Raw genomic sequence first — 24314 nt, 5'->3', positions numbered from 1 at the left:
GAACAGCTAATACGCCCCCATAGGGACGTGTGTTGAACAGCTAATACGCCCCCATAGGGACGTGTGTTGAACAGCTAATACGCCCCCATAGAGACGTGTGATGAACAGCTAATACGCCCCCATAGGGACGTGTGATGAACAGCTAATACGCCCCCATAGAGACGTGTGATGAACAGCTAATACGCCCCCATAGGGGACGTGTGTTGAACAGCTAATACGCCCCCATAGAGACGTGTGATGAACAGCTAATACGCCCCCATAGAGACGTGTGTTGAACAGCTAATACGCCCCCATAGGGACGTGTGTTGAACAGCTAATACGCCCCCATAGGGACGTGTATTGAACAGCTAATACGCCCCCATAGGGACGTGTATTGAACAGCTAATACGCCCCCATAGGGACGTGTATTGAACAGCTAATACGCCCCCATAGGGACGTGTGTTGAACAGCTAATACGCCCCCATAGGGACGTGTGTTGAACAGCTAATACGCCCCCATAGGGGACGTGTGTTGAATATCGTCTCCGTCAGGCGGAAACCTCATAATGTACACAACGTCTTACTTTTCAGCAGATCTAATATACAAGCTCACCCACCCAGGCACTCAGCCACACACATACAGTATAGCTCCATAAGGGAGTGGTTGCACCAGTGTTGTTTTTGGCAGCAAATTCCTATTTTAGTTTTAGTCATAGTCTCTTGAATAGTTGTCACTTAGTTTTAGTCACATTTTAGTCACCTGGAATGTTCTAGTGTTTAGTCTAGTTTTAGTCGACTAAATGTCATACGATTTTAGTCGACTAAATCTACAGTTGACTTAGTCGACTAAAATGTGTTTTGACAGGCCTTGATGTCGTTGTAATGACATATTTTACACTTTGGTTGCATGCTGAAAATAGCAGATATACAATCTCACAACGCGTCGCGTTGTGAGATTGTATATCTGCTATTTTCAGCATGCAACCCAGCATAAAACTGGATCTCTTGTCCACTAGTCCCTTCCTAACATTTTAGTCTAGTTTTTATTTGTAGACGAAATTGTCAGTATATTTAGTCTTAGTTTTATTCATCATAGATTCGTTTTAATTTAGTTTTAGTCAGTGAAAAAAGGTAGTCGACGAACATTTTTCGTCTTAGTTTTAGTCGACGAAAACAACACTGGGTTGCACCACTCAAAAACACACACAGTTATAGATAAAGGAGATGCGAGGTTTCTTCCCGACAATGACAGTGATGCCTATCCTCTCTGTGTCGATGTGAACCAGGTCAAAACCCAAACAACACTTTCCCTTATACTGCTCTGCTCAGGGACGTGCTCACACTGACCTGAGATCAGATTCATACGAGGTTTCCGCCGGACACACACTGGTCTGATGAACCCATTCTGACCTGAGATCAGATTCTAAAAAATGTCAGTCGTTCTTCGATTTTTCAAAAAATAGCAGACCTACAAGCTCATATCGCGCCACTCGGTGGCGCGATATGAGCTTGTAGATCTGCTATTTTTCAATAGCTAAAGCATAACATGATGCTGACACCAAAATGGGTGCCCTTTCAGAATGGGTTAATCCAGAGCGACTTACATTAAGCAAGAACAAAAGCATGGGAAATACAAAAACATTTATCATGAAACATGCGTATGCTAATAAAGTAACAGTGGAATATCTATATAATGAAACTATACATATAAACTATACATCTATACTACTATGCTATACATATGTACTATGACGTGCTATGACTATACATACAATGCAATTATAGTGCTGTCTACATAACATGCTATAAGTCTGTATCAAATGCTATCTAAGTCTACAGAAATGCTATCTAAGGGGGTAGTATAAGTGCTATGGGCCATGATGGAGTCTGAAAAGGTGGGTTTTCAGACTACGGCGGAAGATTGGGAGTGATGCTGCATGATATAGACATCAAAGGGGGCTTCAGCCCCTGCCCTTTTACCTGTATGGAAAACAACTGCCCTCTCCAGATCACGAATGCAGCGTTTACTACATGATGAAAGGAATGCAAATGCCCTCCTCTCCTTTCCATGCCATACCGGAAGGAAGCAGGGCCGGATTAACACCTCTGAGGGCCCCTGGGCACTGAAGCTAGAAGGGCCCCCTTCACGCGCATGCAACATTTTTGCTGTTTTGTAGCCGTTTTGGGGCAGTTTTATGCCGTTATATTGGCCTATTTCCGGTCGCCTACCCCCCCACACAATTGCACTTTTCAGCTGCCCTTCTCACCAACATTAAAACACTAATGTTTTTAGACACCCTGGTGCCCAAGGGCCCCTGGGCACGTGCCCAAAGTGCCCATATGGTAGATCCGGCCCTGGAAGGAAGGCAGCATTCAGGCTATAATTATTTTTTTTCCGAAGACTCCTGAACTAGAAATCCAAGTCCTATACACCGCATCTCCACTATAGCTAAAGAGTGATGGGTTACACGCTGAAAATAGCTGATCTACAAGCTCTCAATCCCGATTCGATATCGATATAGGGAGCCGATTGGATTTATATTGCCATTCAATTCGATATTGCTATTTATTTTAAAAATTGCTTTTATTATACTAGAACTTGCAGCCAAGATAAAGTCAGTCAGTCTTTCTGACATGGAAATAATAAAATAAATGTAGTGCACCCCCCGGGTGCCTTGAGAAAACATACGTATACATAATTTGCCAAAGCAAAAGTGTAACAAAAAAATCACACCAGTGTGAACCAAGTGGTGCAACTCCCGTCTATTGGTTCTCTGTATCGTTCCAATATGTATCGTTCCAATTTATTCTCTGTATCGTTTGCGTCCAGCAGGTGGCAGCCATGTCACATACTTCTCTCGTTCCAATTTCACGCATGCGCACACCACTCGTGCTCACACAGGTACACACACACACACACACAGGTACACAGGTACAGGGCATTGCATGCTGGATGTGGATCCCCACATACAAGTCACTGCTTAAGAGCAGTAAACCACAGGTTAAAACCATTTATGTGTGGGACAATGATGGCATCGAAACGTTGAAGGGATGCTTTTGTTGTACTGACTGGAGCCTCTTCCATAGCCTAGACCTGGAGGAGGCTACAGATACCATAACAGAGTACATTAAGTTCTGTAAAGACAATGTGTTGACAAAAAAGACCATAACAATGTACCCCAATAATAAACCCTTCATTTCAAGGGAAATCAAAGAATGCATAGTTAGGAAACAAAGGGCATTCAACAGCGGGGATTTGGTAACCATGAAGAATATTCAGAAGGAGATTAACCTTAAAATAAGGGAGGCTAAACAGAAGGAGAAGGAGAAGTTTGAGGCCTACTGCTCCTCTTCTAATTCCAAAAGAATGTGGGAATCTATGAAGGCCATGACCAACATGGCTCCAGCTAAGAAGGGCCTTTGTGTTGCTAATGAAAAGGAAAAGGCAGATGAATTAAATAACTTTTATGCAAGGTTTGAAACAGCTGACTTTTCGCATGAACAAAATGCTGCCCTAGAGTCTGTATCCACACACAGTGATCTGGGAATTACTGTAGATGAACGTGAAGTCCAGAGGATGTTTTCCCACACATGTCCCCGGAAGGCTTCAGGTCCAGACGGGATATGTGGCCGGCTGCTGCATTCATGCAGTCAGGAGCTAGCTGAGGCTTGGTGTCCCATCTACCAGAAATCACTGGACTCATGTACTGTTCCCCCCACCTGGAAAGACTCTATCATAATTCCTGTTCCCAAAAGGGCAGGCTGCAAAGAAAATAATGACTACCGTCCTGTCGCCTTGACTTCAGTAGTCATGAAATGCTTTGAGAAGATCATTGTCAGTCTGCTGAAGGCAGCGGTAGGCTGCTCATTGGACATTTTTCAGTTTGCCTATAGGAGCAACAGGGGTATAGAGGACGCAGTCTTGACCTTGGACCATTTTCTTTTGAAACACTTGGACAATAACAAAGCCTATGCACGCCTTCTTCTTGTAGATTTCAGCTCAGCGTTTAACACAATACAGCCACACTTATTAATTAAGCGGTTGAGGGACCTAAGTGTCCATCCGCTTATTATTAGATGGTACCATTCATTCCTAACTAAACGCACACAAAGGGTCAGTGTCAATGGCACTATGTCAGAGAGCAGAACCATGAGTACTGGAGCACCCCAGGGCTGCGTTAGCTCACCTGTCCTTTTTACCCTGTACACTAATGAGTGTAGAAGTGGCAACCCGAACAATTACATCATAAAATTCTCGGATGATACTGCCATCTTAGCCCTTCTGGATAAGGATAGGGATGTAGCTGACTACTTTTCAGAGGTACAGAACTTTGTTAAGTGGTGTGATGACAACCACCTAACTCTTAATGTTAAGAAGACACAGGAGATGGTATTTGACCCCAAGAGTATTGGTGACCACAGGCCTGTGGTCATCCATGACTCGACCATCTCACAGGTCTCCTCATATAAATACCTGGGGATCTGTATTGACAACTCAATGACTTGGAATACACATGTTGACAGTCTCTGTAGTAAACTACAGCAAAGACTGCACTTCCTTCGGCGTCTCAGGGTTCATGGTGTTGACCAAAGATTTATGTTAGTGTTCTATCGAGCAGTCTTGGAAAGCCTGGTCAGGTTTGGCATCACAGTTTGGTTCGGTAATCTCTCAGTGCAACTGAGGTCCAAATTGTTCAGATTGGTGCAGACTGCAGGGAAGATCATAGGGGTAAGACAACTCCCCTCTCTTCAGTCTATTTATGAGCAGGCTACATTAAAACAGGCTCAAAAAATTGTCAGTGATGTTACCCATGTTCTATATGGCGAGTTTGTACTTCTGCCCTCTGGGAGAAGATACAAAGAACCAAAGTGGAAGTACATTAGATTTAAAAAATCGTTTGTATCAGCATCAACTAAGATGCTGAACGAGGCTCTGAAACAGCGGTAACTACGTGAGGCCTGATTATCCACATCATGTGTGCAATTGTGTAATGTTGTGTCTTCCTCTGTAATGTATGTTTGTTGTCATTGATGTTTTATGTGTGGCTGTAGCTGGGGTGAAAGCCCAAGACAAATTTCCCTTGTGGACAATAAAGTTTACCTTGACCTTGACCTTGATGTAGAAGTGGTTGCACCACTTAAAAATATACATGTACAATTGAATGTGAATAAAGTAACATGGAAACGTGGATATGTTTGTTACTCAGAGGGAACACTTATGTTACGAAAACTATTTAAAAGTTATTCTCCATTCTCTTTCGGAAGTGTAGCTATACGTTCACATAGGTAATACGGTTAGATTGGTATAAACTTTTTTGTTTCCACTTGGTGTGTGAGTGTGTGAGCTCATTTTAACTTAACCCATTCTGAACGGGCACCCATTTTGGTGTCAGCATCATGTCGTGCTTTAGCTATTGAAAAATAGCAGATCTACAAGCTCATATCGCGCCACCGAGTGTCGCGATACGAGCTTGTAGGTCTGCTATTTTTGAAAAATCGAAGAACGACTGTGACATTTCTAGAATCTGATCTCAGGTCAGAATGGGTTAATCAGACCAGTGTGTGTCCAGTGGAAACCTCGTATGAATCTGATCTCAGGTCAGAATGGGTTAATCAGACCAGTGTGTGTCCAGTGGAAACCTCGTATGAATCTGATCTCAGGTCAGAATGGGTTAATAAACTCTAAACAGATTTCCCACCACCCTGTGATTGATATACAGTGCTGTGTTAAGGTGAAGGTTTCCCAGCTCACATTATGCATGTGGCCATAATGACACATATTATACACACACTATCCACCCATCTGACGCAGAGTGGATGGTGTTCACGGGCAGACATGAGGCACAGAGCCGCTCACGCTGAAAATTGTTTATTTTATTTTTTATTATAAGCTCAAATGTGAGGGGTGACATTTTGCCTCCAGGGGCTAAGACTGTATACATACTGTATATAAGATTGTCTGAACTTCTGGCTTCATATTAACCCATTTAGGCCTGACATAGACATTTAAAAAAAAATGTCTTCTGAAATACTGTGTTTCTATATCAGTGGTGTTCAATATTTCATGTCAAGGACGGCAAAAACTATAATTGGCAACCGACACCGTGCAAAAAGCATGGAATTCCGGATGTGTATATTACAGGAAACTCCCCTTAAACTTTCCAACAAACTCCGGTAAACTCCCGAATTGTACCATCACGCCTGTATATTATACCGTATATTACTGTATTGCCCCGGCAGAATACAGTGCCCATAAAGGCCTGTTAACGACCCACCATCTGAAAATATAGTTCCAGGGACCCCCCCCTCCCCCCCCCCAGAAGCAAAGATTTCGCTGTGAAAGAATATATATATATATATATATATATATATATATATTCAAAGATTTTCGGCACATTTTCACGGTTTAAAAAAAATAGCAGACCTACAAGCTCGTAGTGCGGCACTCGGTGCTGCGCTATGAGCTTGTAGATCTGCTATTTTTCAATAGCTAAAGTATAACAACATGATGCTTTAAAACACCAAAAGGGGTTCCCGCCCAGAATGGATTAAAAGTTGCCTCATGCCTAGCATGCTATTCATCATAAAAGGCGACATTCACAATCATGATACAGGGTGTTTTCACTTTCAATTTACTCCGCTTAACCCATTCTGACCGGGCACCCATTTTGGTGTCGGCATCATGTCGTGCTTTAGCTATTGAAAAATAGCAGATCTACAAGCTCATATCGCGCCACCGAGTGGCGCGATATGAGCTTGTAGGTCTGCTATTTTTGAAAAAAATCGAAGAACGACTGACATTTTTAGAATCTGATCTCAGGTCAGAATGGGTTCATCAGACCACTGTGTGTCCGGCGGAAACCTCGTATGAATCTGATCTCAGGTCAGAATGGGTTAAATGAAGATAAATCTGTCTCCTTGAGGCCCTCTGAACTGGAGGAATGTCATTTTAAATTACCCTGGAAATGGACCCTATAATTCTTAAGGCGTCAGCCGGAAAGCTGCGAGTTAACTCTGACAGCGTAGAGGTGAGGTTTGGTGGAACGGAGGCAGCTCCATGTGTGGAAGCTAGAAGACATGTTATACCACTGTAGCCTCATATCCCTCCTCCCACTGAGCAATTTGAGGCTTCTAGACGTCTAAATGACACTGGGGTGAAAATAGTCTAAAAATGAAAGTGATTTAGCAGTCTATAGGCTTAGATTAGACGTCGAAACAACGTTGTTTCAACGGTCTCTCGCACGTCGGTCTCGCACAATCGGTCTCTCGCACTTCGGTCTCGTACAATCGGTCTATCGCAATCGGTCTATCGCAATCGGTCTATCGCACTTCGGTCTCGTACAATCGGTCTCGCACAATCGGTCTATCGCACTTCGGTCTCGCACAATCGGTCTATTGCACTTAGGTCTCGTACAATCGGTCTATCGCAATCGGTCTATTGCACTTCGGTCTCGCACAATCGGTCTATTGCACTTCGGTCTCGTACAATCGGTCTATCGCAATCGGTCTATTGCACTTCGGTCTCGTACAATCGGTCTATTGCACTTCGGTCTCGCACAATCGGTCTATTGCACTTCGGTCTCGCACAATCGGTCTATTGCACTTCGGTCTCGTACAATCGGTCTATCGCAATCGGTCTATCGCACTTCGGTCTCGCACAATCGGTCTATTGCACTTCGGTCTCGTACAATCGGTCTATCGCAATCGGTCTATTGCACTTCGGTCTCGTACAATCGGTCTATCGCAATCGGTCTATTGCACTTCGGTCTCGTACAATCGGTCTATCGCAATCGGTCTATTGCACTTCGGTCTCGCACAATCGGTCTATCGCAATCGGTCTATTGCACTTCGGTCTCGCACAATCGGTCTATTGCACTTCGGTCTCGCACAATCGGTCTATCGCAATCGGTCTATTGCACTTCGGTCTCGCACAATCGGTCTATCGCACTTCGGTCTCGCACAATCGGTCTATCGCACTTCGGTCTCGTACAATCGGTCTCGCACAATCGGTCTCTCGCACTTCGGTCTCGTACAATCGGTCTCGCACAATCGGTCTATCGCACTTCGGTCTCGTACAATCGGTCTCGCACAATCAGGCTCTCGCACTTCGGTCTCGTACAATCGGTCTCGCACAATCGGTCTCTCGCACTTCGGTCTCGCACAATCGATCTCGCACAATCGATCTATCACATTCGGTCTCGCACAAATTTCTCGCACAATCGGTCTCGCAGAATCGGTCTATCGCACTTCGGTCTCGCACAATCGGTCGTTGTTTAATCGATGTTTAACTATTATTTCACTCTTGAGTGTAACATTAAACCAAACGATACAATAAGTGGCCACTTGGTTACCAACAACAAACTCTCCATTATTAAGCTGGGGACCACCTGGAACCCCCTTAAGGGTGGTCCCCCGACCACCTGGGTGGTCCCCGGACCACTGGTTGAAAACCACTGCATTAGATCATTGCAGTTTATAGCAGGGACCCACCCACACACACACACACACACACACATTATTATAGCTAGCCAAACAACGCAGAAGCAATGTCTTACTAAGCAAGGACGCCATGTTGGAAGTGATTAAGCACCATGCATTGATCATGTCAGCGAATCGGTGAGTAATATTCATAGGCTACTTTCACGGGGTCACGCAACGTCGTGAAAACCGCTCAACATTGACGAACGCCACTTAAGAGTGGGGTGTGTGTGTGTGTGTGTGTGTGTGTGTGTGTGTGTGTGTGTGTGTGTGTGTCACTGTACGCACATGTACAAGTGTGTTAAAACTTTTATTATAGAAGACTCTACTGGCAGGCTCGGGGGAAGGTCATCACACACACACACACACACACACACACACACACACACAATCGGTCTCGCACAAATTTCTGGCACAATCGGTCTCGCACAATCGGTCTAGCACAATCGGTCTCGCACAATCGATCTCGCACAATCGATCTTGTACAATCGGTCTCGCACAATCGATCTCGTACAATCGGTCTCGCACAATCGATCTCGTACAATCGGTCTCGCACAATCGGCCTCGCACAAATTTCTCGCACAATCGGTCTAGCACAATCGATCTCGTACAATCGGTCTTGCACAATCGGCCTCGCACAATCGGTCTCGTACAATCGGTCTCGCACAATCGGTCTCTCGCACTTCGGTCTCGCACAATCGATCTAGCACAATCGGTCGTTGTTTAATCGATGTTTAACTATTATTTCACTCTTGAGTGTAACATTAAACCAAACGATACAATAAGTGGCCACTTGGTTACCAACAAACTCTCCATTATTAAGCTGGGGACCACCTGGAACCCCCTTAAGGGTGGTCCCCCGACCACTGGTTGAAAACCACTGCATTAGATCATAGCAGTTTATATCAAGGGACCACTCCCCACACCCACACCCACACACACACACACACATTATTATAGCTAGCCACAGAACGCAGAAGCAATGTCTTACAAAGCAAGGACGCCATGTTGGAAGTGATTAAGCACCATGCATTGATCATGTCAGCAAATCGGTGAGTGATATTCATAGGCTACTTTCACGGGGTCACGCAACGTCGTGAAAACCGCTGAACATTGACGAGCGCCACTTAAGAGTGGTGTGTGTGTGTGTGTGTGTGTGTGTGTGTGTGTCACTGTACGCACATGTACGAGTGTGTTAAAACTTTTATTATACACAACTCTACTGGCAGGCTCGGGGGAAGGTCACACCACACACGCACATGCACACGCACACACACACACACACACACACACACACACACACACACACACACGCACACACGCACACACACACACACACACAGTGCATTGACCCGGGAGGACCCGCCATACAAGGTAATCCAGTGTTAATCCTGACTACATTCGCAGCACAATCTGTCTTCCCTGACCTTTGGCCTTCTAAAGCAAGGAAGCAGCTATAATCCTACACCTCTAACTGGCTCCGCGCGGATAGCGCCATGCGTGCAGCTAGCTAGCTATAGCTAGCTCCACATGACGCGGGAAGGAGGAGAGAGAGGAGAGAGTGTTCGACAAGCCTTTGTGAAATGAAGTCCGTGACCCCACAGTCGACCCCCACCGCCATGTCCCCTCCGCGGGCAATCTGCAAAGTAAAGCAGTCCATTGTGTGCAGGTGTGTTTAAAGCTGATATTGTCATGAATATAATTATGAACCCTCAGCTGTTTGACCCAGTAGGTGACCTACAGTAATACGGTATGTAAGACATTTGCAAGCTGATACAGTGTTGTTTTCGTCGACTAAAACTAAGAGGAAAAAAAATGTTTTGTCGATTACCTTTTTCCACTGCGGCGAAAACTAACATGGAAACTCCATGAGAACTATAAGCTATGATGACTAAAAACTGAGACTAAATATACTGACAATTTCGTCAACAAATAAAAAACTAGACTAAAATGTTAGGAAGGAGCAAGGGGCTATAGTGGACAAGAGAGTGGGGCGGCGGTGGCTCAGGGGTAGAGTGCCTGGATGGTAACCGTAAGGTTGCCAGTTCGAACCCGGGCTCCCCCAGAGTTACTGTCGAAGTGTCCTTGAGCAAGACACTGAACCCCTAATTGCTCCCGATGTGCTAGTTGGTGCCTTGCATGGTTTCCGCTGCCATCGGTGTATGAATGTGTGTGTGTGTGAATGGGTGAATCTAATGCACAATCTCTGTAAAGCGCCTTGGATAAAGGCGCTATATAAATGCACCATTTACCATTTAGATCCAGTATAAGTCATTTTACACTCGGTTGCAGATCTACAAGCCCACAACGCGGCATTAATTAAGGGTCCATTTGGTTACCAACTCCAGCGGTCCCACAGGGATGGTGATGTAACTAAGGTACGTTCCAACGTTGGTATAACGGAACGGGTCTAAAGGATTTAGAACAGCGGTTGTAACAGACATTAGTTAGTAGCAGTACTTGCGCGCACAAGTAGGCCATACGTACATGGCCTACTTTGTGTGCAATAACAAGCTTTTATTCTGTGTGACACCCTAGTACAGTATGACCAAGTAGGTCACTATTTAAGCAAGAACAAAAAGCATGGGAATACATCACATAAAAACATTTATCAAGAAACATGCGTAAGCTAAGAAAGTAACAGTAGATATTCATTCCACTGTTACTTTCTTAGCTTACGCATGTTTCTTGATAAATGTTTTTATGTGATGTATTCCCATGCTTTTTGTTCTTGCTTAATGTAAATCGCTCTGGATTAAGAGCGTCTGCTATAAATGCCTAAATTGTAAATTGTATTTACCAAAAAAAAGAGACACATTTACAAAAGTTATAATAATTATGGAGATGAGACATCATCCTCCCATCTGTGCATGAAGCGAGGAACAACATTTTGATCAGCCTCACAGCAGGTCAAACTGCAGTCAGTCGTGCAGTGCAACTCGTCTCCTGCACCACCCGGTTCGGATGTTATCACCCCGATAATCAAGAGAATGTCCGTGATCGATCAATCAGCCCCGTAGAAACATCCACCAGTATGATTGTGATAATCAACATACCGGGGAAAATCGGAAAAAATATATGGGAGCGTTTTCCTCTTTGTGTTCAATGACGGAGGCGCGCCGTCGCCGTGTCTGGTGGCCTTGAGCCACGTGAGGCAGTGCCCAGCGAGGGCACTAGGAGGCGAGCGAGTCGCCGTGCCGAGCGTTGCGACGACGGCCACCAGACCCGACTAAGCGCCATCCGAGTTACGTCCCGAAAGTACTTATTAGTAGCCCCTATAGTTTCCATGCCCCGACGATAGAGTTGGAAATGACACGTCCAGCAGGGGGAGTCCTTGACCAGGCTGTGTCTGCTCCACCACCACCCTGCATGCGGGCAGTCCGGAGGGAACACAGCCAAACACCAGTATGGCCATATATTAGCCATTATTCCAACGTCCTGTTCACGCTTTATTTCGTATATATTTAATACAGTGATAACGGACGAATCTGCTGCCTGCACCCTGTGTGTCACCTCCTTTGTCCCTGCAATCCCGTTTGTGAACTCCTTCGTGCTTTCTTCCTCTTGACGCACTCCTCCTCCTCCTCTTCCTCCTCTTCTTCCTCTTCCTCCTCCTCCTCCTCTTCTTCCTCCTCCTCTTCCTCTTCCTCTTCCTCCTCCTCGCTGCATCCGGCTGAATTATTGGACTTGTGGTCGTTATCCTCTTCGTCATCGATTCCGAAAATCTCTTCCTCATCACATGCGGTCCTCCTGTTCTCGCCACTCTCGTTTCCACTGGTGACCTCCCCCTGTTGCTTCCCCTCCTCCTCCTCCTCCTCCTCCTCCTCATCCTCCTCCTCCTCCTCCTCCTCCTCCTCCTCCTCCTCCATCTCCTCTTCCTCCTCCTCCTCCTCCATCTCCTCCTCCTCCTCGCTGCATCCGGCCGAGTTAATGGGCGTGTCGTCGTCGACCTCTTCGTCATCGTTGCCGAAGATCTCTTCCTCGTCGCGCGCGGTCCTCCTTTCCTCGCCGCTCTCGTCTCCGCTGGTGACCGCCCCCTGTTGCTTCTGTCCTTCCTCCTCCTCCTCCTCCTCCTCCTCCTCCTCCCTCCCACTCCGCTCCTGATCCTCCGACTCTGCTCCATCCGAGTGTTTCTGCGCGTCGCTCCCGGCGCCTCCGCGGCTCTCGTCGGCAGATCCCTGCAGGTCGTTCCCCGCGTCGTCGTCCTCCTCCTTGTCCTCCCTGGCCTCGTCGTGGTTGTGCAGGCCGGCTCGGCGAGCCTCTCGCGCTCGGAGCTCCTTCTCGTTCGGCTCTCGCGGCTTGCCCACGATCATCGCGGCGGCGCTCGCGGTCGACTGCCCGCCGTCGGCCTTACCGGGCCTCCTCCTCTTGCCCAGGAGAAGCTTGGTGTCGAGGTCGTTGAAGTAAACGCCGTCGCCGTCTCTGAAGACGAAGAAGTAGGTCTGCTCGTAGCCGCTGCTGCCTTTCTTCTTCACCTCCCAGTTGTATTCCTGAGCCAGGTGGTAATCGTACGGTTCATTCGTCGGCACGCCGCCCGGTTCCTCGTCGGCGTCTCTCTTGCGCTTACGCAGAGTTTCCTCGCTGGGCAGGAAATAACCGACACACTCCGAGCCAACGGCCTTGTCTCCTATCGCTTTGATCAGGGCCTGGGACACCATCTCCGCGGCCGCGGGCGCCGACACGTTCCTGGGCGCGGGGTCAGAGTCGAAGACGACGTGACCGCACGCGTCGCCCCACATCTCGAAGTCGGGGAACACGGGCAGCACCTCGACGGGAGTGACTCCGGCTCTGCCGTGGTGGTGCCGCGCGATCGGTCTCTTCGCGTCCTCGAACGTCTTCTCCACGGCGGAGATCTGGCCGTCTCTGTCCTTGTAGATCTGTTCCGCGGCGGCGAAACAACGCAAAGGTTTGTCCGACTCTCCGCCGCCGCCAACGACATTGGCTTTAGCCTTCACGTTGGAGGAGACGCCGTACCTGTTGACCTCCGTGGAGATGTACTCCGTCTTCCTCATCCACGGAACGACCGTGGCGTGCAGAGACGTCTTGGAGCTCAGCGCCGCCCCCTGTTGTACGACGGCGGCGGCGGCGTCCTCCTCCAGCAGCGCCGCGTCGGCCGGGCCCAGGGCGACGGCGGCGGCGGCGGGGTCCACCGCCGCGCGGCGGTAGGCGTCCGGGTCGATGAGGTCGATGGGGACCCCCAGGTCGGGCTCCGTCAGGTGCGCGTGCTCGTGCTGCTTCTCCAGAGAGGTGGCTTTGTAGCGGACGAACCTCCGCCGGTCCAGCGCGTACGCCAGACACTTGGGATGGAAGGGGATGTCGGGCAGGGTGTTGCAGTATCTCACCCGACAGAGCAGCCCCGTCCTCTCCGGGACCACCGTGTCTGTGTTCCTCTGAGCGGAGGAGGAGCTCTGGGCCTCATGGCTGGAGGAGGGGTCCATGATCTGGGCCTCATGGCTGGAGGAGGGGTCCATGATCTGGGCCTCATGGCTGGAGGATGGGTCCATGATCTGGGCCTCATGGCTGGAGGAGGGGTCCATGATCTGGGCCTCATGGCTGGAGGAGGGGTCCATGATCTGGGCCTGCCTGGAGGATGGGTCCATGATCTGGGCCTCATGGCTGGAGGAGGGGTCCATGATCTGGGCCTCATGGCTGGAGGAGGGGTCCATGATCTGGGCCTGCCTGGAGGAGGGGTCCATGATCTGGGCCTGCCTGGAGGAGGGGTCCATGATCTGGGCCTCATGGCTGGGGGAGGGGTCCATGATCTGGGCCTCATGGCTGGGGGAGGGGTCCATGATCTGGGCCTCATGGCTGGAGGAGGGGTCCATGATCTGGGCCTGCCTGGAGGAGGGGTCCATGATCTGGGCCTCATGGCTGGGGGAGGGGTCCATGATCTGGGCCTCATGGCTGGAGGAGGGGTCCATGATCTGGGCCTCATGGCTGGAGGAGGGGTCCATGATCTGGGCCTCATGGCTGGGGGAGGGGTCCATGATCTGGGCCTGGCTGGAGGAGGGGTCCATGATCTGAGAGATGGATGTTTAAGCCACAAAATCACATTAAATATGACCTTCCCCGGTCCTAGTCCTCCATATTAGGGAAAGACTGCATGTCGTCGATATGATGTCAGGAATGCGATGTCTTCATGAGACCTGTGTGTTTTAATCCATTTCGGGCGGGAACATCCTTTTGGTGTTTTAAGCACTATGTTATACTTTAGCTATTGAAAAATAGTAGATCTAAAAGGTGCCGCGCTATGAGCTTGTAGATCTGTTTTTTTTTTGTTATCGTAAAAATGTGGCACAAATCTTCTTTCAGAGCGAGCGCTTTTAACTCAAATCTTTGCTTCTGTGGGGGTCCCTGGAACCAAATGCAGATAATTCTGGGGGTCCTTGACATGAAGAAGGTTGAGCACCACTGATTATAGAAATAGAGGTTTTTCCGAAAACTGTCAGGATTTAGAAGACATTTTGTAGAATCAAACTCAGGCCTGAATGGGTATAAACGTAATAATATAACGTATAAACAAGTGGCCATTAATTAAGGGCTGCGTTGTGATACGAGAGTTCGGACTAGCCGACGCCAGAGGGTGAAATGCTATCGTCCTAGGTTTGTCGTCACACTCATGTGATTATGACTCCATATATGGAGCTCTATAGTCTAGAACAATGTGTTTCTGGTGATCCTTGACCCAAATATGGCACAGTATATCCGTCTACCTGTGTTACTTTTGTGCCCATATATATTATATAGGGCTGTCAAAGTTAACGCACTATTAACTAGTTAACTCACAATCCTTTTAATGGCACAAAAAAAATGTATGCGCGATTAACGCACTGTGAAGTTTGACAGTGACACATGCATGTGAATGCAGGCAGTCAGTGAGCCCCGCCTCTCTCCCTCTCTCTCTCTCTCCCAGTGAGTCTACACAATTAGAAAACTTAGAAAACATGTTATTTTGATCAACATGGCCTGTTATCTCTCGTAATGGTACCATTGGCCAACAACAATGCAGTTCTTTAGTTTGGGTCTGGAAGGCTAAATGTCATCAAATGGTGGTTCCGTGGCTCAAATGCAGAATAAATAATGGACCTTGATATGAAAAATCTTGAAAACCACTGATTTAAGGTATATTTAGAACGGATAAAAAATATGCGATTAATTTGCGATTAATCACAGTTAACTATGGACAATCATGCGATTAATCAGATTAAATATTTTAATCGATTGACAGCCCTAATATTATATATATAATATATAGATATTAGGGCTGTCACGATTCGCCTAGTCCACGATTCAATTCAATTTTCGATTTGAAGCTCACGATTCGATTCGATGTTCGATTCGCTATCACGATTCGCCTAGTCCACGATTCAATTACATTTTCGATTTGAAGCTCACGATTTGCTTCGATTTTTTCAATCTATTTTTTAAAAACCTCCTTTTTCAGCATTGAGGGATATATAATTATAATTTAGGCCAATATCTTGATTTGTAAAGAAAAACACTTGTTTCCCAATAAGTCACTTTTATTTTCTATAAATAACAAATCAGAATGAGAATAATAAAAGGTTTAACAACTTTGGGTTTTATGCCCTAACATTTTTTTTTAATGTTTCTTTAAGATTAGATGACTTGTAACATTCTTGTTAAGCTCTAAGTAAGTAAAATAAAGGGGAAAAAAGACAAATAGTAAATACAAAGTTCAACCAAACAATTACGTTATTTGGCTGATACAAATTATTCTAGCCTACTTTGTAGAATGTTCACATTGTTTGAACAGGTAAGACTATGAGAGCTCTAACAAAGTGTGAATACTAGTTAGTGCAATTTGATCTGCATGGCTCAGCCCTTCAGTGATTTGTGCCCTCACTTTATCATACATGCCAAGCAACACACGTGTGGTCATATGCGACCTGCATGGCATTTTGTAACGTGGTGAAGTAAATATTCCTACTTCAAGTACACTATCTAACTTGACTAAAATAGACAAATAAGGACGAAGAGTCTGCATCAAAGTCTCAGACGATCGGAGGGAAAAACACGCAGGCAGAGAGATGAGCTGAAGTGTAGATGGATCGTATTTATTGCAGTAAGTCAGACAAAGACAGAGGGCTTCCCGCGGCCCTTGAGTTGAGCCGCGGAGCCCTAGAGCATACCTGACCGTACGGGCAGGCTGCCCCCACAAGACTAACTTAACATTGTATTTACAGACATATATATGCAGTTTTCCATCAAACAGAGGAGTTTCTGGGAGGGGTTTTAAACTTTAACATATCAACAGTGGCATAGAAATGCATACAGAGTGGCCTCTGTGTTGAAACAATAGTATGCTACCTTCCTATCACACCTGACCAGCCAAGGTACTTGACTATGCGTGATTGCCTTTAAACTTGCAGACAGACAGACTAGACAATCAACTTAGCACAGAATGTAGTTGATTATAGCATGCTATAGTACAGAATTATCGAGTCCAGATACGACATTCCCCCCTTGACCATCACCATGATGATGGTCACATAAAAATATGGAACAATAATTCTATTACACCCCCCTTGACCCAATCACATGACATACTAAACATAAGAAAGAACAACAGAAAGTTACACTTTAAAAGTTCCCAAAAAATAATTCCAGGCATCATGCATATATGAAAATTGACAATTGCACTTTACATTTTAGGATATACAGCTTGTCATAAATGATTTCTCTTTAGCCTCATTTAGCCCTGATAGTTGAATATTACCTCCAATTTAAACCACTTTTCTGACAACTAGGTAATCTTTCAATGCAAAATGGAACATGATTTAGCACAATTAACTGACATTTAACCACACCACAACTTTGTCTCACCCCTGTGTTTCCATTTTCAAAACACACAAGTTTTTACAGACATGCTTAATAATCCCTTTATATTTTGAAACTATTTCCCTTCAAAAGTTTGATCCGGACAACAGCACGCTGCAATTACATTATCCCGTAGCCTACCTCTTTATAGGCCCGAGTAAATGACGAATCGACCTACGCTACTACTCTTTCCTCACTCACTTCCAAAAGTCCCAAGTTATCTCGATATTAACAGCAAAACCTTGCACGTCGCGGCACCTAACTGCCTTTTTTTAGTTGACTATTATTCGCACACTAAATTTCATACGAGAAAACAATAATTAGCTCTATTAATACCAAGACGAATTACGTACTGACGCGTATTGATAGGGGCGCTATCCTCCGACTGACTACAGCCACATCAATTGTTTTAGTAAAGCTACACCATTATTTAACCATTTCCAAGACCCCATATAGGCTCTTTAATCAACTCTTTAACTAATTTAAACTTCGACAAAACATACATCAACACATGCCTACATTATATGTTGAATAAACTTACATTACACAAACGTTTTGAATACAGATAGATTGTTGAAACTCTTCCATCTGTTATAAATGAACTATTCTAGTGTCTCTTAACTTGCTTAATATCTATTATTCGTTTGAGAAAAAGTCAATCTACCGTAAAAACACAGTCACTGCTCAAAAATGAAGCGATAAACCAATATCAATGCTACTTTTTCACCAAAATTACTCTTAGTCCCACACGTATTACTACAGTGAAGTAATAGACTCACCTATTTTGACTACCATTTTCACTTTGAATACTTTAGCCCACAATTCGACACAGAACTTATTCATACTGTATTTTAAATCCTTCTCAAATATAATTTCTCCCCTCTAAACATGTGACTTGTATGACGTACCTTTTGTGGTCAACCTGAGGACTGCATCATGTTATGAAGAAAACCTGACCAGCCAAGGTACTTGACTATGCGTGATTGCCTTTAAACTTGCAGACAGACAGACTAGACAATCAACTTAGCACAGAATGTAGTTGATTATAGCATGCTATAGTACAGAATTATCGAGTCCAGATACGACATTGGTTCTGCAACTCTCATTAAATATTGAAAGCCAGCGTTTTCCACCATTGAAAGTGGTCGCATGTCTGCAGCTATGCAGACCGCAACTCTGTGCGTTAATTGTTTAGCACGGGGCGAATTAGCTGAGAGCTTTTCTCTATAAGAATCTAGAATAGTTGGCTGTGTTGTTGTCTTTGTACCATCTTTGGACAGATCGATTTCTTTGTGATGTCTGCTAAGATGCTGGCCCATATTTGACGCGTTGCCTTTGGGATACGGCACTCGTTTGGAGCATAAACGACAAACTGAAGCCGTTTTGTCAACGATGCGTCGTGTGCCATCATAACTCACTGGGAAGCCAAAATATTTCCAAACTTCTTTCCGTGTGTCATCGTCGTCGCTGTCTACAACAGCACTGGCCATGGTAAAACACAACAGCGGTCTCGTTCTCTCACTTCTGTGTGTGTGTGTGTGTGTGTATGTGACTGACTGTGTGTGTGTGTGTGTGTGTGTGTGTGTGTGTGTGTGTGTGTGTGTGTGTGGCACGGCTCCGATACAGCTGGCTTTTCGTCTCTTTTTTTTCTCCCCCAGCGGAAGCATGCATGCGCGGAATGGCCCGGCCGCTCGCGGAAGTAAAAACATAAAACATCGCGATTCGGTGCGTCATTTCGATACACTGAATCGAACGTCGATTTCGATTCAATTTCGATTCGTATCGAGAATCGTGACAGCCTTAATAGATATGTATATATTACATAATATTATATATGGAGCTCTCTTGTATCTGCCAGTCCTTGTCCCTTTTATGCCCATGTATGGAGATCCCAAATGTCATCACTACGTCCATACATCGGCATGCCCATACATGGGCATATCGGACCGTCTGTTCTGAGCAACCGCCGATCCGAACTAGCCTCACCCAGAGCCCTCTAATAGAAGAGTTACGATACAGAGGGGGGCAGAAACCCAGAGCCCTCTAATAGAAGAGTTACGATACAGAGGGGGGGCAGAAACCCAGAGCCCTCTAATAGAAGAGTTACGATACAGAGGGGGCAGAAACCCAGAGCCCTCTAATAGAAGAGTTACGATACAGAGGGGGGCAGAAACCCAGAGCCCTCTAATAGAAGAGTTACGATACAGAGGGGGGGCAGAAACCCAGAGCCCTCTAATAGAAGAGTTATGATACAGAGGGGGGGCAGAAACCCAGAGCCCTCTAATAGAAGAGTTATGATACAGAGGGGGCAGAAACCCAGAGCCCTCTAATAGAAGAGTTACGATACAGAGGGGGGCAGAAACCCAGAGCCATCTAATAGAAGAGTTATGATACAGAGGGGGCAGAAACCCAGAGCCCTCTAATAGAAGAGTTACGATACAGAGGGGGGGCAGAAACCCAGAGCCCTCTAATGGAAGAGTTACGATACAGAGGGGGGCAGAAACCCAGAGCCCTCTAATAGAAGAGTTACGATACAGAGGGGGGCAGAAACCCAGAGCCCTCTAATAGAAGAGTTACGATACAGAGGGGGGGCAGAAACCCAGAGCCCTCTAATAGAAGAGTTACGATACAGAGGGGGCAGAAACCCAGAGCCCTCTAATAGAAGAGTTACGATACAGAGGGGGGCAGAAACCCAGAGCCCTCTAATAGAAGAGTTACGATACAGAGGGGGCAGAAACCCAGAGCCCTCTAATAGAAGAGTTACGATACAGAGGGGGGGCAGAAACCCAGAGCCCTCTAATAGAAGAGTTACGATACAGAGGGGGGCAGAAACCCAGAGCCCTCTAATAGAAGAGTTACGATACAGAGGGGGGGCAGAAACCCAGAGCCCTCTAATAGAAGAGTTACGATACAGAGGGGGGCAGAAACCCAGAGCCCTCTAATAGAAGAGTTACGATACAGAGGGGGGGCAGAAACCCAGAGCCCTCTAATAGAAGACTTACGATACAGAGGGGGCAGAAACCCAGAGCCCTCTAATAGAAGAGTTATGATACAGAGGGGGGGGCAGAAACCCAGAGCCCTCTAATAGAAGAGTTACGATACAGAGGGGGGGGCAGAAACCCAGAGCCATCTAATAGAAGAGTTACGATACAGAGGGGGGGGCAGAAACCCAGAGCCCTCTAATAGAAGAGTTACGATACAGAGGGGGGGGCAGAAACCCAGAGCCCTCTAATAGAAGAGTTACGATACAGAGGGGGGGGCAGAAACCCAGAGCCATCTAATAGAAGAGTTACGATACAGAGGGGGGGGCAGAAACCCAGAGCCCTCTAATAGAAGAGTTACGATACAGAGGGGGGGCAGAAACCCAGAGCCCTCTAATAGAAGAGTTACGATACAGAGGGGGGGCAGAAACCCAGAGCCATCTAATAGAAGAGTTACGATACAGAGGGGGGGCAGAAACCCAGAGCCATCTAATAGAAGAGTTACGATACAGAGGGGGGGCAGAAACCCAGAGCCCTCTAATAGAAGAGTTACGATACAGAGGGGGCAGAAACCGAGCGCTGTTCATGCAGCCTGAACTGAGACAAGCTGAAGTTGGAAATACATTGTTTTCAACGAGGGCGGTGCAAACAAGAGCTATTTTAAGCATGTCTGCAACATGACGACTGTTTTAACCCATTCTGACCTGAGATCAGATTCATACGAGGTTTCCGACTGGACACACACTGGTCTGACGAACCCATTCTGACCTGAGATCAGATTCCAGAAATGTCAGTCGCTCTTCGATTTTAAAAAAATAGCAGACCTACAAGCTCGTATCGCGCCACTCGGTGGCGCGATATGAGCTTGTAGATCTGCTATTTTTCAATAGCTAAAGCACGACATGATGCCGACACCAAAATGGGTGCCCGGTCAGAATGGGTTAAAGTATTGTACAGTAACAACTAAAGTCTCTGTAATGTTTATGTTGTACTATTACTACAAAACAATTTAAAATAAAGGGATTTAAGATAAAAAAAAGATGGGCTGTTGCCTACTTCCGGTCCAGGACTTGTCCCAGTTGGTTGTCCCGTGCATGCTCAATGCGTAGTCTATGTATAGGCGAGCCGCTATATTGGACTGAAGCCCCAGGAAGTGAACGCAGTGTGCGTAACTCTGTCTATAAGGCTCTTCTGGCCTCACCGCTCTCCCTCGACTCCTTGCTGATGCACGCGACGAGTTTCAAGTCGCTCGGATACAGACCTGTGCATGACCATATATGGACATACCGGTTAGATCGGTATTAGCTCTGGACAACCGGATCTCCATATATGCCTATATATGGGCAATGCCTTTATCCCATTCTGACCGGGCACCCATTTTGGTGTTGGCATCATGTTGTGCTTTAGCTATTGAAAAATAGCAGACCTACAAGCTCATATCGCGCCACCGAGTGGCGCGATACGAGCTTGTAGGTCTGCTATTTTTGAGAAAATCGAAGAACGACTGACATTTTTATAATCTGATCTCAGGTCAGAATTGTTTAATCAGACCAGTGTGTGTCCAGTGGAAACCTCGTATGAATCTGATCTCAGGTCAGAATGGGTTAACCAGTCTTCAGAAGAGAGACCAGCACCTTCTGGTCCTAAAGCCCACATGCTGTAGTTTATACAGAGCCCTTTCTACGACAACAAGAGTATTGTTTTGAGCCAGATCGCACTGTAAAGGATTTCTGTAAAACATTACAATTAAACACTAAAGTTGGGTTATAACTGGCTGTCAATGTGTGGCAGTGGCGTGCACAGATAGACACTAGGGGGTGCTAGAGCACCCCCTGCCCTTTTGGCAATGTGCTCAACAAAAAATAAATCTTGATAAAAAACCCTATATTATTTAGGCCCCCACAATCTAAAGCTATGTTTCTATGTCAGTGGTTCTTCGATAAAAATAAAAAAATAGCAGACCTACAAGCTCGAGCTACGAGCTTGTAGATCTGATATTTATATTTTTCAATAGCTAAAGTACCAAAATGCGCAGCACAAGGTGCCTTTTTTTCACTTGAGCACCTGCCCCTCTAAATGTCTGTGCACGCCACTGATGTGTGGTGACGTAATTACGATATGTTTCAATATTGGTTGGGTAACAGGTAACGTATGTATGTATGTATGTATGTATGTATGTATGTATGTATGTATGTATGTATGTATGTATGTATGTATGTATGTATGTATGTATGTATGTATGTATTTGGTTAAAATGGGTAGGGTTTAAAAAAAGGGCAAAAGCATGCTCTGTTGCACTGGCCTAAAAGTGGGTCCTTAAAAACTGCTTCAACTTCTGAGATGTATGTATGTATGTAGGTATGTATTTAAAAGGGGGGCTTTTTTGTAAAAATCCCTGCCCACAATACCTTCATATATATTTAAAAATAATTCCAAAATAGGGTTACCAGTGAAGGGCAACCTGCCTATTCACTGGGGACTATGCAAGGCAGAGGTGTCCACCCCCCTGAGTCCAAGTTAGACTAGACCGCATACCTGTTTTGAGCCAGATCACACTGTACATTGAAATTAAATACTAAAGTTGGGTTATAACTGGCTGTCAATGTATTGTGACGTAATTAGGATATGTTTCAATATTGGTTGGGTAACAGGTAATGTATGTATGTATGCATACTAATACATGTATGTATACATGTATGTAAGTTGTTAAGTTGGCTTGTTTACATGCGTATGCATGGTAGGTATATACTGTATACTGATGTCGATGGTGACGTAATTAGGATGTTTCAGTGTCAGGTGAATTAAAGATAATGTCTGTATATTGTATACATGTATGAAATCTGAAACCTATCTTTATTACGTCAGCATCAAAAGCCAGTTTAATAACCCGGCATTGACACATACTCTTAATTACGTCACCATCAATTCCTACCAAGCGTACAACGTGCGTTCGTACCAGCACGACCACAATACTTGCACGCTCTGCTGGCGCAAGTATAACAAGCCTATCCTTTTGAATGTATTTTCAATCAATCAATCAATGGGCAACTTTGACGATGGCGAGGGCCAATACATTTCCACACTCACTCCAGAGGGGTCACAGTGCATGTTACTGTCGTAGCAGAAATAGCGAAATATTTTTTGCTATACTTGAATTGAAAACCTGAATATTTTTTTGCTATTTTTGAATTGGAATGCTGAAAAGTAACCTTTTTTATTGAATTTCAAATGCATTTAGTTATAGTTATGTTAACTTTATGAACTGTTAACAATAACTACATTGGACACAAAAAGACAATAACATTTTAATACTAGTCATTAAGTACTATAGTCATTTAATACTAGTCATGAAGTAATTAAAGCAGGTTTGAAATCAATACTATATCAGTATTCTGATAACATGAGGGCCACATTAACCCATTCTGAACGGGAACCCATTTTGGTGTTAGCATCATGTTATGCTTTAGCTATTGAAAAATAGCAGATCTACAAGCTCGTATCGCGCCACCGAGTGGCGCGCTACGAGCTTGTAGGTCTGCTATTTTTTGAAAAATCAAAGAACGACTGACATTTTTTAGAATCTGATCTCAGGTCAGAATGGGTTCATCAGACCAGTGTGTGTGTCCAGTGGAAACCTTGTATGAATCTGATCTCAGGTCAGAATGGGTTAAGTGAAGGTGGCCGGGGGCCGCATGTGGCCCCCGGGCCGCCAGTTGCCCACCGCTGATCTACAGTGTCAGTATGACATCAGGACTTTATGACGTCACTATGACTTTGACGGTCAGTCACATCCATATACGGGCATAATCTGTCCAAAACAACCGACCATATAATAAATATAAAGCCAGTATATTGTCCTATATTAATATATACACACAAAGAGAGCTCTCTCCATGAAGTCCACGTCTACGTCTCCACCCCCGGTAACGGTAACGACGACCACAGCAAACAACATGCCGAGCAAGAAGAAGAAGTACAACGCCCGCTTCCCGCCGGCGCGCATCAAGAAGATCATGCAGACGGACGAGGACATCGG

At 45.6% G+C, this 24314-nt stretch overlaps 1 protein-coding gene across 1 annotated transcript; it reads right to left on the bottom strand.

The window, feature by feature from the left end:
- Positions 1–3857: 3857 nt before the first annotated feature.
- On the bottom strand, positions 3858–14473 carry LOC310873833 (RNA polymerase II-associated factor 1 homolog; the record flags this gene model as incomplete). Its single annotated transcript, XM_083786384.1, has 2 exons — positions 3858–3866; positions 12380–14473. The coding sequence occupies 2 exons, from the start codon at positions 14471–14473 to the stop codon at positions 3858–3860; spliced, it is 2103 nt and encodes a 700-aa protein (XP_083642510.1).
- Positions 14474–24314: the final 9841 nt, after the last annotated feature.

The sequence above is a fragment of the Protomyctophum parallelum genome (genome assembly GCF_964188405.1).
Source record: "Protomyctophum parallelum genome assembly, chromosome: 16".
NCBI classification, from domain to species: Eukaryota; Metazoa; Chordata; class Actinopteri; order Myctophiformes; family Myctophidae; genus Protomyctophum; species Protomyctophum parallelum.
This window is presented reverse-complemented; position numbering and strand designations above follow the sequence as displayed.